Here is a 13,558-nt window from a genome sequence, read left to right as displayed (position 1 = left end):
TCTTTGCACAAGCACCATAAACAATGAGCCCATAATCAATATGGAGTCTTACATGTGATTAATTGGAGTAAAGTTTGCTCACTACAACCTCAAAGTGTGAATAGTAGTCTTTTTATTGTTCTTATTTTATTATAGCAATTTTTTTATGTTTGTAATGTGAAGATGGAAACTAAGCTTTTGGTCAAGTATGGGACCTAGGTAATTAATTTGATTGTCCTCTGGAATAATTATTATGTAGTCTTGCATTAACATTATATGCTTATGGTGGAATTGGATGATTTTCCACTTGGTGGGTGCAATGGACAAATCAGAATTTTGAAAAAAAATTCAAATTGGAAAAGTGACTTTTGCAACTTTGAATGTGCAATTTCTAAGGTTTTGCCATTTGCCCACAATACCAGATCATCAGCATATTGCAAATTGGTATGAGGGAGGTTCATGTCCCAGAGAAATAGAAAGAAGAGGAGGCAGCTCAGGACTGCACCCTGTGGAAAACCTTAAACTATTGTGGTGTTGGGTGAGGAGACTGAGCCTACACAAACAATGAAACTTATATTTTCTATGGAAATTTTTATAAAGGATACTAGCTTGGGGGGGGGGGGGGTAATCCAAGACTTGCAAGTTTAGCTTAAAGGATCTGGTGGTTTACATTGTCGTATGCCCCTTCAAAGTCTAGGAATGCAGCAACTTGGACATTGTTTTTAGATAGGGATTCATATATTGCATTTGTTAACAATATAAAAACAGCAGTTGAGGAGTGGTGAGTGATGTTTCCTGAAACCAGTTTGAGTATCAGGTATCATATTTTTTCTTCTCAACAAACCAAAGGAGTTGATGGTAAATCATTTTCTCCATTACTTTTCCCAGCACAGGAGTAATTGTTATAGGCCCATAAGACTCAGGGTCACATTTTGGTTTATTTTTCCTTAATATTGGTAGGAGGGATGAATATTTCTGAATATTGGGTAATGTGGATGTAGGCCATTGCATTATTATAGCAATTTAGGAGGTCCTGTTTATAAGAAGGGTTGAGATTTTTTATCTGTGTAGGGTGTATGGTATTTTAGCTACTTGTACTCCTAGTCCTGATATGCTGTATTACATTATTCAGTTCATGAATTGAGAGTGGACAGGTTATATACTCTGATCCTGGGTAAGGCTGATATAATGGGTTTACTGTGGTTGGGATGGTGGTGCTGTTATTTTTTTTATGTTAGCTTGTTTGAGGAAAGAGTTGCAAATAACTTTACCTTTTCATCATCATTATCATAATGGGTATTATTAAATAATAGCTCATACTGGAGTGGATTGGGAGATTTTTTTTCCCACAGATGATGCTTATGAGTTTATGTATAATTTGATCATGTGTTTCTCTGGAAAGACTATTTGTAAAATTATTCCAGTAATTTTATTTAGCATTTATTATAGTCCTCTTGAGATTAGCCTCTGCTTGTAATTTACTTAAATATCTAGCAGGAGATGGTTTGTTCTCCTTGCTGTTTTTTTATTCTCCAGTTATTTTGTCACCCATTTGCCCACCATGCTTTAGGAGTGTCTTTGGGGAATTGTTTTCCTGGGTGTTGCCTTGGGGATAGCATGATCAGCTGTATTTGTTAGTATGGATGCCAACATTTGAGCATGTGTGTTTGTTACAAGTGAAATATATGATTCCTGGATGAGACTCATAATTTCACCATTAAGCTTATTTTTGAACATAGTCCAATTTGCTTTAGTGTTAATATATTTTGGTGTATGTGGTAGAATTAGCTGGCTCATTTAACAAAGAAACTATGACAAAGTGGTCTGTGCAAAGGTTATCAACTATCTTGATATAAATTTTATTCAAAATATTCATTGACACAATTTGTAGATTAATTGTGGAAATTTTTTTACTTTTGGGGCTCAAATATGTAATTAGGTTTGGAGGGGTAGCAACTGCTAATTGAGTATTACTTGATATCAAACTTTCAATAAACTTACCAGCTTTATTTGCTGGCTTATTCCCCCAAAAGGCTGTGGGTATTAAAATCTCCATAAATAATTGTGTTTTTTAGCATATTAGAATTACTTATATAACCGAAGAAATCCATGAGATCTGTAGTTTTGCTTTTAGGGTTATAAAAGCTTATTATTATGAAAAGAGAAATCACCAATGCAACAGCACAAACACATAAAAAAAAAAAAAAAAAAAAAAAAAAGGAGACAGAAGGAGAAAAGGAAGACTGTTTTCCTAAATTAGTGATTAATATAGACCAGCACTTGAATGAGGCCTTAACCCTACTCATCCATACAATCACATAGGTCAAACAGCATAGCCATACACAATCAACCATAAAGAATAATCCATGGACAGGCAGTCATGTCGTCAATAAGTAGAAGTCCTCATTTACCAAACAATAAAGACAAATAATTCAGAGGCAACAACCCAACACAAGGGCTCATCAGGAGAATACACTTGCCTATAGGGTTTCGGCACTTTAAATTCTCTACCCAGTCAAGTGTTGTGCCTACCACAGAATATCCATGGCATCCCCGTGGCAGGTATCACCCCCAAAATACATGCCTATGAAAAAAACAGCAAATGTAGAACAACCAAGTAACACCAAAACAAGCTTATCCTGTTCATATATTCCTCTTTTTAGCAACAATAGGTAAGCTAAATATGATAAAGTTTACCAAATCACAAATATTAACACTTTACAAAAAACCTGAATGAACTAAACAATTATAGAATTCATCCAAATCCACTCTATTAGAAACACAATTCAAAATAAATGGCACTGCATCATCTTTTCGTGAACCTCCGAAATTAGCCGAAAATTTCTTTAAGTATTTCCAGATAATTCTTTTGGTATTTATTTAAAAGTTCGTTATAATGAAAACTAAATTTTTTAAATTGCTAAGTTAATTTATTTGCAGAAAAACCTCTTAATATCAATTTTTGGCTTAAGATTTTATATCAATTTTTAAAATCAATATAATTACTACAAATCCTTGCATAACAAAGTAACCGTGAGAAAAACGCCGATTATGTGATATTTGAGTCTATATTACATTCAGGGAATGGGAAACTAATCACTTCAAAATCAAAATCGTCCATTTTATTATACATTTTAAAACTTAATTTATTATTATCAGAAATATTAATATTTAAATCTAAGAAATGATCTTCAAGACAAGCGCCATGACTAGGTTCAAGAGTCAGCTCTGATGGATATATATTTTTAGAAATACCAATGAAATCCTTACAATTTAAGACCAAATATCATCTAAATATCTTTTATTATTTGACAAAACATGTTTTAAATTATTTGGATTATTCTTATCCATCATATATTTATATTCTAGTTGACTTAAAACAAGTCAGCTGTAAATAGGCTGGCATTCCCCCCATGGGAATTCCTGCAATTTGCTTGTACAAATCACCACCAAATCTTATATAAGTATTGTATAAAACAAATTCTAATAACTCAAAAACCATATCCAAGCTGTAACATCTCAAGTTAACTGTAGTCTTAAAGCAATAGTTTTGCTATTATTCAGCCAAACATTGGTTCCAATCATGTCAACATTTTCTTAAAATTCTGGAAAGTTAACGCCACAAAATTGGATATTACTATTTATTATTAAAGCTACACCCCCTCCTTTTCTCTGAGGACCTATCCTTTCTCAGGATAGTATATCCAGGAGACTTTATTTATTGGTTTTTGGCCAAATGGGTTTCCTGAAGGCAAGTATTATCAATAAAACTATTTTTCATAAAAGATATTAGTTTATTTAACTTATTTTCTGAAAGTGATCTTACATTCCATTGAAGTATTAATAGTTGCTGCTTTGTTGCTTTAGTTTTCATATCACTGTGTCAATATTTAGCATTAGTAGGAGTAAAGCAAAATCTTTTTCTGCTTGAATAAGCATGTGATTGGGAAGGTAGATGTTTGTCAATTCATTTATAATTTTTGCTTTCTGTGGTGTTGTAGGTTCATAGACTGAACTGCATTAGAGTTTAGTACAAAGAGGCACATTTTAGGTGTTAGCTTGTTTGGTTTTTCCTCTGGCTTTTCATTCGTTAGGGGATTGATACCTGGTAATACATCTGATTCATTTCTGCTTAGAAGGGGTGGCTAGACTAACCTCTCATCACTGGATGTGGAGGTTAGTTGGCTCAGTCTTTACAATTCTTTCCAATAGGAATGTGAGCTGGGGTGTTTTGAGGAAGGAGTCTTATGGGATGTGCTTGTTGCTTTGGGTAGGTTGGGCCTTCTGTGAGTGAAAGTATAGGGTGGTTTCAAAAAAGGTTTAGTTTGGTGTGACTGGGCTGCACTTGCTTCCATTCTTTGTTGCTATTTGGAGTGTTAGTGCTTGTTTTTTATATGCAGGGCATAGTGTTTTATTGGAAGAACCATAGGGGCCTTTGCATTTTGTACATATAGGCTGATCATTGATACAATTTGCCATTCCTTAAGGACGAAAACTTTTACATTTACTGCAGGTTTGTAAGATTTCAGTACATTTGGTTGTTGTGTGTCCTAGATTTGGCTTTTTGGTAATGGAGTGGTTTTGGCTTGTAGAGCTTGTAGAGCATTTTTCCATATCTCTCCTGGGGTATTGTTTTTTTCTCTGAGTGTGAATATGAAAGACTTGCTTGACTTTTGTCCATTAACATCAGGTTACTAGTTCTGTCAGAGAGTCCTTCCTTTAGCTCATGAATAGGTATTTCTGGAGGGATGTTATACACAACTGTTTTAGTTGGGTTGTGGTTTGGGGTCCATAGAGCAGACTTTATTGGAATGTTAAGAAGGATTTTTAGATTAAGTAGAATCTCCGCTGATTTAGAATCTTGTAGAACTATGAGCTAAGATTTATCAGGATTAATGTTTACAGAAAACATTGATTTTAACAATTTGAAGATTGTAACCCCTTTTAAAGCTATCTTATTTATCTCAAAGGGGGTATCAGGAGAAATTTTTAAATATATTCCAAGGTTTTGTGTAGGAGGCCTTTCCCACAAAACGAGTTTTCAACAAAAGTAAAGAGCTCCATTAAACCAAAAATGAAGAGAAATAAAGTCAAATAGTCTTCCAAACATAAAACTACCACAAATCACCATCAATAAATAAATAAAACCCAAAACAAACATTAATTATAATAAATAACCTTGTCAAACTCAAACCAAGCAAAGATTAGCATGAGTAGGCTGGACAACTCTTGTGCCTTCTCAAGATCAGAGCATAATTTGCACTTTATTGAAAAGGGTAAACTTGTATGTTGTATGTTTGGCTTGCTATTTGTATGTTGGAGTAACCTCTTCACCAATGTTTAATTCTGACACTAGTAGTATTGTTTGATTTAACTTTATATCCCACCAAGTTGACCTCAAAAATAAAACGTAATTTTGTTTCCAAAAGAATTCTATCTTATGTTCTTTGACTACCTGGATACACTTACACTCTTTTGATCTATTTGAATTATAAGAGTAGAATTAGTAATGGTTGTAGCCCCAAAAATTTCAACTTAATATCCCTAGTTATTCTCAATGTGTTGCTGAAGTATCTTATTGGCAACTATACACACAGTGCCTTTGATTTAGTTTTAAAGTGCAATGGGCCAATTACAGAATTGTGGGGGATTAACCTACCTAATATCCCTAGAAAAATATTACTAGACTATTCTATTATACTCAACAAAATGGCTTTCTCAAAATTTTGACTTAAAGTGTTTGGAAAATGAATGGGCTTGGAAGGAGGGCTGCTTGCCCTGAATTAAAATCAAGTCATTGTTAGCATCAAGCCATGGCTAGTTGTAGAAAAAGCCAAGACTGATAGTCCAAGTGAGTGAGAGGTAAATGGTAAAAGGTACAGTGGGCCAATTACATAATTAAGGGGGTTTAACAAATTCAATATCCTTAGAAACATATTACTGGACTATTCTGACATGCTCAACAAAATGGCTGTCTCAAAATTTTGACTTAATGTGTACTGAAAGTGAACAGGCTTGGGAGGAGCACTGCTAGCCTTCAAATGTCTGTTGGCTCTTAAAAAGGGCACTAAAACTTTTTGTTTAGTTCAAAACTGCTTAAATTATTTTTGAAAGCTCCCCCTTAAAACTCTTAGCTTGCATAGTAGCAGTAGTTGTTGTAGTGTTGATAGCAGTATGTATATAGCACCCTTGGTTTCTTGAACTAGAACTATTAAATGTAGCAATGATAGTAGTATTAGTAGTAGCCTTCACATATTGTCTTTCAGTCAGATGCTCTTCCCCTTTTAGCATCCTCTGAAAAACCCAACTAATACCAAATCAATTCTTGAGATACACTCTATTGACAATGTACTGGCACATAGTGTCTATAAATTTAGTTCAATTTTCCCCTTTGTGTTGTAAATGAAGTAGTGCAATAATAGTAGTAGTGGTAGCATGCAAATATGGCCTTTTTGATCCTTATCATTTGCTGAAAGTTACTAATTAATATACTGAGTCATTCCCAAGTTAAACACTTTTGACAATCTGTATTATATATATACATATATATATATATATATATATATATATATATATATATATATATATATATATATATATATATATATATATATATGCTATATATATATATATATATATATATATATATATATATATATATATATATATATATATATATATATATATATATATATATATATATAGTATTATATATATATGATTTTTTGTTTAGTTCTACATTCCCCTCAACATTCTTTGAAAGACTCACCTGAATGCCCTTTGCCTTTTGGGCAAGTAAAGTTCAAAAGGAAGGTTGACATCCCTAAAGACATATTTATTGGACCTTTCAACAATGCTGAATAAAATAACTCTTAAAATTTAGATTGGATACATTTTGGGGAATGATAGGGTTGGGTAGGGGAATGATTGCCCTCCATTCACTTTTGAATCTTAAAAATGGTACTAGAACTTCCAACTTCCCTTCAATTGAGCCCCATAGCCTGGGGGTCATCCTACATCGCAGACTGCACAGCCATGGAAAAGGTTGAACATAGAGCAACCAGATTGATGCCAAGCCTAAAAGGGAAGCCATATGAAGACCACCTAAAAACTCTCGAGCTGCCAAGTCTGTCATACAGATGTAAGCAAGGAGACGCCATCCAGATGTTAAAGATGAAAGCCAAAATAGAAAATCTGTCATTTGAAAAGTTCTTCAGGAAAGCAGCCATAAACCAAACCAGAGGCCACTCAGAAAAGGTGTTCAAGCCAGAAGCCAGAAAACATGCCTGTGCAAACTTTTTCTCAGCATGAGCAGTTAACACATAGAACAACATGTCTAAACATGCCATCCAAGGACCAAACATCAATAGCTTCAAAAACAGAGTTGACAAGTCCTGGGAGAAACACAACAACAAATTCATTTGCTGAGTGGTCAACATAACTTAAAGATCAACCGACTACAAACCCATCAAGTAAACAGAGGGCATTGAACAGGTAGGTCAACTGCCAGATGGTGCTGAACAACTTTAAGTAAATATCTGATCCAAATGTGCAGCCACCCTTTCCACAAAAACCTTGTACACCCAAGGGCGTAACTTACAACCCTTGGACCTTGGGTTCTGGGGGGTGGTGTCCACCCTAAGGGATTGTTATTTTCTCGTTGGACTATTGGGAACAAAATGGCTATCAAACAATCTCAGAAAAGTGGGTCTCAGAAGGGGGGGGGGCTAGTTGCCCTCCATCACTTTTGACTCTTAAAAGGGAACTAGAACTTACAATTTCCTATCAAGTGAGCCTCCTCTAAAGTTCACATAATCACCCCTTCCATAAAACCTTATTTGCCTCTGGGGCATAACTTACAACCCTTGCCCCCAGACTCTGGGGGTTAGTAAAGAAAAAACAAAATCATATTGTGTTGCCTATGATTTTGTAATATACAGTTCAAGAGACATTCCAACCTCAAGCTAGGATCAGACTAGTCCTTTGTACATAAGACTGATGGCTCTAGGGGAGCATGGCACAGGGGTGTATTTGGTTAGCTCCAGAGTTGAACTAATATTAGCAGCCAACTTCTTAGCAAAGATACTGATTTTAATTCATTGCTGATAGTGTCATCAAAACCTTGCTTGTCATTTACAGAAGAGATTGAACGGCCAGAAAGAAAATAAGAGTAACCAAGATGTTTTTTTTTTTTTTGCCAAAGTGAATGATATGGAACTTGGCAACAATTTAAATTTAAGAAGCCAAGCCTTGGCCTATTGATTAAGCAGATCAAGATTATTCTGAAAAGGATGTGCTCTTCTAATGAGGAGACTAGTCCAAGAAGGTTTGATTCATTGGTATAGAGGGTTAGTTTATTGCCAATAGTAGAAGAAGCACCATTGCTTTAGATATAACCAGTGTATAACCCACTACACTATCCTGAATCACTTTACCCGAAACTTGTTTTGAAGAGGAAAGAATATGGTAACTAGAGCCATTAAATAGCTAAACATGCTGAGATCTAAGTTGAAGAAAATCCCTGAGCAGGGATTTCTCTTCAAGCTTGGCTGCGTGTAGTGTGATTACAAGTTGCTTGTGGCAAACTTTAACAAAAGCTTCGGGAAAGATAAAGTATAATCATGTCAGCAGACACCCATGTATCAAGTAGTATAGAAGCATGTCAGCAGGCACCCATTTATCAAGTAGCTTAGTGGTAAATAGTCATATGATTCTAGGAGATTAGTACCAAAAGATCTCCCAGAACAAAAACTGTGCTGCAAGTTTTGCAAGAGAGTATTTGCTTCTAGATGCTGGATATCTTCAGAATTGACTATCCTTTCCAGAACTTTAAAAACCATTGGAAATTTTGTGAGAATGGGTATACTTTAAACAAAGCAAAAAAAAAGTATGAAACTTTATCCTTGGCCGCACAATAGCACTGCATAAGGAAAGAGTGAAGTGGCCACAATTTATTTTTTTTTCTGACCAAGGCACTTCGTATTGAAGGAGTTGCTGTAGGAACTTTGGAAGGAGCGCATTTGATTGTAAATTTAAAGTTTTAATGCCTGTTTTAAGTGTCGAAAGTAACAGGAGGGTGACCAGCCCTCTCCCCCCACAACGCTGTCATTTCCCCAAACAAATCCAATCAAATTTTGAAATAACCATTTTGTTCAACATAGTTGAACAATTATTAGTTGAACCTTATTACATAGTTGTAATAAGGTATTTGGGGATGTCAACGTACCCTCGGAGCAAGGACTATAAGTTATGCTAGTTGCCCAATGTTAACATATCGAGTTCTTTTATGGAGAGCGGTCCAGAGGATGCTCATTTGATTGGAAATCAAAACTTCTAGTGCGCTTTTGAAGAGTCAAAAGTGATCAGAGGGCAGCTAGCCCCCTCAATAATATCTTTTCAACAGATACATCTTATTGAAATTTTGAGATAGCCATTTTATTCAATATAGTCCAGAGATCATATAACAAGGGACTTGAGGTTGAGACATCTCCTCAGGAACAAGAGTTGTAAGTTATACCCCAGGGGCATATAAGGTTTTTATGGAAGTGATGGTTGCATAAAAATTGTAGGAGGCTCATTTGATTGTGTATTGAAAGTTCTAGTTCTCTTTCAAGAGTCAAAAGGGATTGTAATGTCATCCCTCGTCAGACTTCAGGTTTAAATACAATCATTTAATGGACACCCACTACCTATATGTGAAGCATATAAGCAAAAGCAAAACAAGCAAATAAACAAAAGCAAACAATCAAAAGCAATATATTTCATCTTCTTTCTCATTTCGAAATATTTTGGATCATGGGCAGACTGGGTGGCAGTGGTTGTCATTGTTGCAGTCTATGCTGTAGTTCATGTGAACAGGTGGTTTTGGAAAGTCTACCAGAGTAGGTAGTTCTTCCCTGGGGTGATGTTCCCTGTGTTCTAGTTTCAAGGGATATTCTTGTGCAAGGAGAGAGCTCACCTCTTCGAATCAATTCTTCCCTTTCTTTCCCTTCCCCAATATTTGGTATTTCCGCCTTGTTAATACAGCTAGGCACTCCAGCACTGGAACAATCTGGAACAGAAATTTTCCTATCAACCTCTATTGCTGCTCCATTTTGGGTTATGTATTGTTCTGGGTATTGGTTAAAATATCTGGCCTCTGCTGAACATGTTATTGTAAGTGCTGACTCTGTTGTGATTGGTTCCAACTTGGGGTGTAGGTGGCACTGGTTTCTAGGAAGCAAGCTGCCATCCTCCATACATACCATATATGAGCACTCTGGCTGTTTCAACTTATTTTCTTCTACAGCTTTGTGCCCTCTACTGCTCTCATCAAATCTCACCCACATTTATTTCCCAGGCACAATTCTTTCAGTTCCTTGGTGTTCTTTTCGTGAGCACTCTGCTGTCTAGCTTAAGTTTTCTCTTTATCTTTCTCAAAAACATGATTTGTGATTATTTTTGGCTGCAGTTGTGATGGCAGGGCTGTAATCATCAACCATGTCTTTATGCTCATAAGCAGCTAGACTGGTGATTATCCTCCATCATTTGGAGTATTTTGGTGCTCTAACAATGTAATATATGGATCTGTTTGACTTTCTGAGACTTTTTTCATTGTCCTTTTTGCTCATCCTGTTCAATTGGGGGTATTGGAGATTTGCTGTGATGTGGTTTTATCCCAAGTTTCTGTAATAATTAAAACTCTTCCAAGCTGAATTGTGACCCATTATCAGAAGTGATTGGATCTGGTACACTGTATCTTGCAAAATGTAGTTTCAATTTCGAGACTCTTGTTGTGATTTTGAAATGGCAAGCTTATCTATTTCAAAAAAATTGACAATAATAGTCTATGATGATGCAATATTCCCTGCTGCTAAATGTAAAAATATCCACACCCATGTGCTGGAATGGGTACTGGAGGACTTCTGAAGACACTAGGACTTGCTGAGCACCTGCTGGAGCACTAGCATAATTAAACATTTTACGTTCTATTTTGTATTTTTTTTTTTTTTTTTTTTTTTTTTTTTTTTTTTTTTATTCAGCAACTCTCATTGATTCAGTATGTCATTAGTAGTATGTCTAGTAGTATATCAATGACTAGTATATCATTGATTCAGTATGTCAGAGTAGTATGTCATTTATTTGTAGTATAAGTTAAGATAGCAAAGGGTGTAGGCCCCCCCACACTTAAGAGTGAATTGCTTTCTGCAAAGTCCATAAAATTATGTTTTCCAGTTTTAGTGTTTGAGATTCAGTTCATTGTTTATGCTTCTCTTGGCTGATCCTGAACTAGTTTTATTGGGAAACTTTCAGAAAGACTGGTACCAGATTCCCTCTTCTTTTGAAACTTGAGCGTGCACTAACGTTTTTACCTTTCAATGATTTAGCAGACTTTTTAGCTCTAGGAAGCTATGTGATCTACTCAAAGAGACTATTAACCTGCTCTTATTTAGTATCATAAACATGGGAGTACGAGGAAGGGCCTATTCATCCAATTTATTTTTCATACTTTCAGGCTTCCTTGTGTCAAGCCTAATTTTGAAAAATACAAAAGAGTTCAAATACATGAAAAAGTAAGAGAATTTTAAATAATTTGAGCTTTCTTGGGAATTTTTTTCGAAAAGTCACAGCTACCTGTGTTGGGCATTAATACAATAATGATAAAAATGCAAATTAAAAATATTAGGCTGCTGGAATAGGTTCTTTTTTGTATCGCATATAATGGGGTTTTGGTAATAATTGGAATAAAATTGAACTCAAAATGAACATTTTCACGTTGGATAAACATAAATTTCAAAATAGCATAGATTTCTTTACATAAAAATGGCATACCAGAAAATAAAATATTTGGCTTATTAAGAGTTGATTTGGGATGCCAACAATCCATACATTTAATCCGCAAATGCTAAGTCTGGAAAACTAGTAGAAAAATATCCAATCTAGTTGCAGAAATACATCTAATAGAATATACATCTTCCTTGTTATTTTTTTGCGGTTCCTGAATTATTTCTCTTCTAACAGGTGTTTTAGTCTCTATGAATGTTTTAGTTTTGTCATATTTTTTTTACTGTTGTGCTTACCATTTTCTTTTTTTTGCTCTCTTCTTCAGAATCTTTTTAAATGTTATATTTTAGCCCTTGAGCCCAATAAGGTTTGCTGTGCCATAAACTGCCATGAAAAGCCAGAAATACTCAGATCAGGACTCCACAAGTACACCTGCTACTGGAAGCAGTGCCAGCTATGAAAGCACTGATAGTGTTTTTATATGGGATAATCATTTTGCTAACCAATTTGAGCAGTTTTCATATGACTCAATTAATGAAAATGATGAAAGGCCCAAAGAACATGTGCCAAATCTATGGGACCCTCAGTCAGCAATTATATGCGAAGATTTTTTGGAACAGCTAAGTCCATGCTCATTACGTGTTACAAAGTTAAAGTTACAATACTCAACTCCTGATATTGTGAAAAGTGTGGATCTATCAGAGACGTGTTTAAAGAAATCCGTTGAAAAAGTGGATAGTGACACAGGTAGTTCACAATGCACTCCAACTCATTCCCGGTGTATGAAGCTACAAGAAAGAAGAGGATCAACCCATAGTTTAAGTTTGGCTCTGAAAGCAGTTGATCTTACTGATGAATTGATTGATCTACCTCAAGAGAAGTAATTTTTGATAATTTAACAAAAATTTGTATAAAGGTTGATATTGATATGACAAATACCTTAGGGGGTATGTGACAAGTATTAAAGATAATAACCCTTGGTATGCACTGCTGCATTTCCACGCAAATACCGCCATTTTTTGTGTTTCAGCCATTTTAAATTTGACAACATCAAATTTCAACTTTTTTTTCTGTATGCTTATGTATCATAATAGTTTTATGACTGTGTCAAAATATTTCCATGTTGTAATAATGTACTCGTTATTTTGAATTGAAACCTTTTCTGCAGGGGCATCATTTGGGGGGTGGGAGGCAAATTTTGGAGAAAAAATTGTTATAAAGCACATGCCACTTGACTCTCTGAATGTGGACCCCTGTTGCTCCCCCCCCCTAATAAAAATGCGGTACTATTCCCCTGATTTTCTGCATCATACAATGTAAAACAACTGAGAAACTAATTATATTTGTCATGAGTTGTGCATTAATATGTGACAAAAAACATGAAGGTCATTTAAAGAAACATTTAATCTTCCAAGCTTGAGGGGATATTTAGAAGGAAATAAATATAGAAGATAAGAATTCCATTCTTAATTATAAATAGAATAGAATTCAATCCAAAAATTTCTTTCACAGCATGGTTGCCGAATCTCAATTTTACGTCTTATTATTTTTTCTTATTAATTTTACGTATTTGTTTTAAAAACTAGTAGTGGTTTCAATTGTAGCATGAAATGATAGTTACCATCAAGGAGGGGGGGGGAGGTTTGTTGGAATATTGTAAAAGGTTTTAAGTTTGGTTCAAATAACATCCAAACGGGTTCCATCTTTTGTAGTAGGGAAATCAACAATTTGCTCATGCTTCTGATCTTTGCACAGATAATTAAGACTTATTATTAAGATAATTAAGACTATAAAAATGCCGGCATTTGGATACTTT

General features: G+C 34.9%; 1 protein-coding gene across 4 annotated transcripts in view; it reads left to right on the top strand.

Moving 5' to 3' along the window:
- The window catches only part of LOC136038619 (receptor-type tyrosine-protein phosphatase R-like), a 55,493-nt gene that overhangs the window by 2,977 nt on the left and 38,958 nt on the right, over positions 1-13,558 (top strand). For all 4 annotated transcript variants that reach the window (XM_065721848.1, XM_065721847.1, XM_065721849.1 and 1 more), the window contains exon 2: positions 12,093-12,622. In XM_065721848.1, the coding sequence (XP_065577920.1) occupies positions 12,132-12,622 (491 nt within the window). In that variant the 5' untranslated portion in view covers positions 12,093-12,131. The remainder of the gene's footprint in view (positions 1-12,092; positions 12,623-13,558) is intronic.

This window comes from Artemia franciscana, chromosome 18 (genome assembly GCF_032884065.1).
Source record: "Artemia franciscana chromosome 18, ASM3288406v1, whole genome shotgun sequence".
In the NCBI taxonomy this organism is placed as follows: domain Eukaryota; kingdom Metazoa; phylum Arthropoda; class Branchiopoda; order Anostraca; family Artemiidae; genus Artemia; species Artemia franciscana.
Note: the sequence above shows the minus strand (reverse complement) of the source record. Positions and strands in the feature narration are given on the sequence as shown.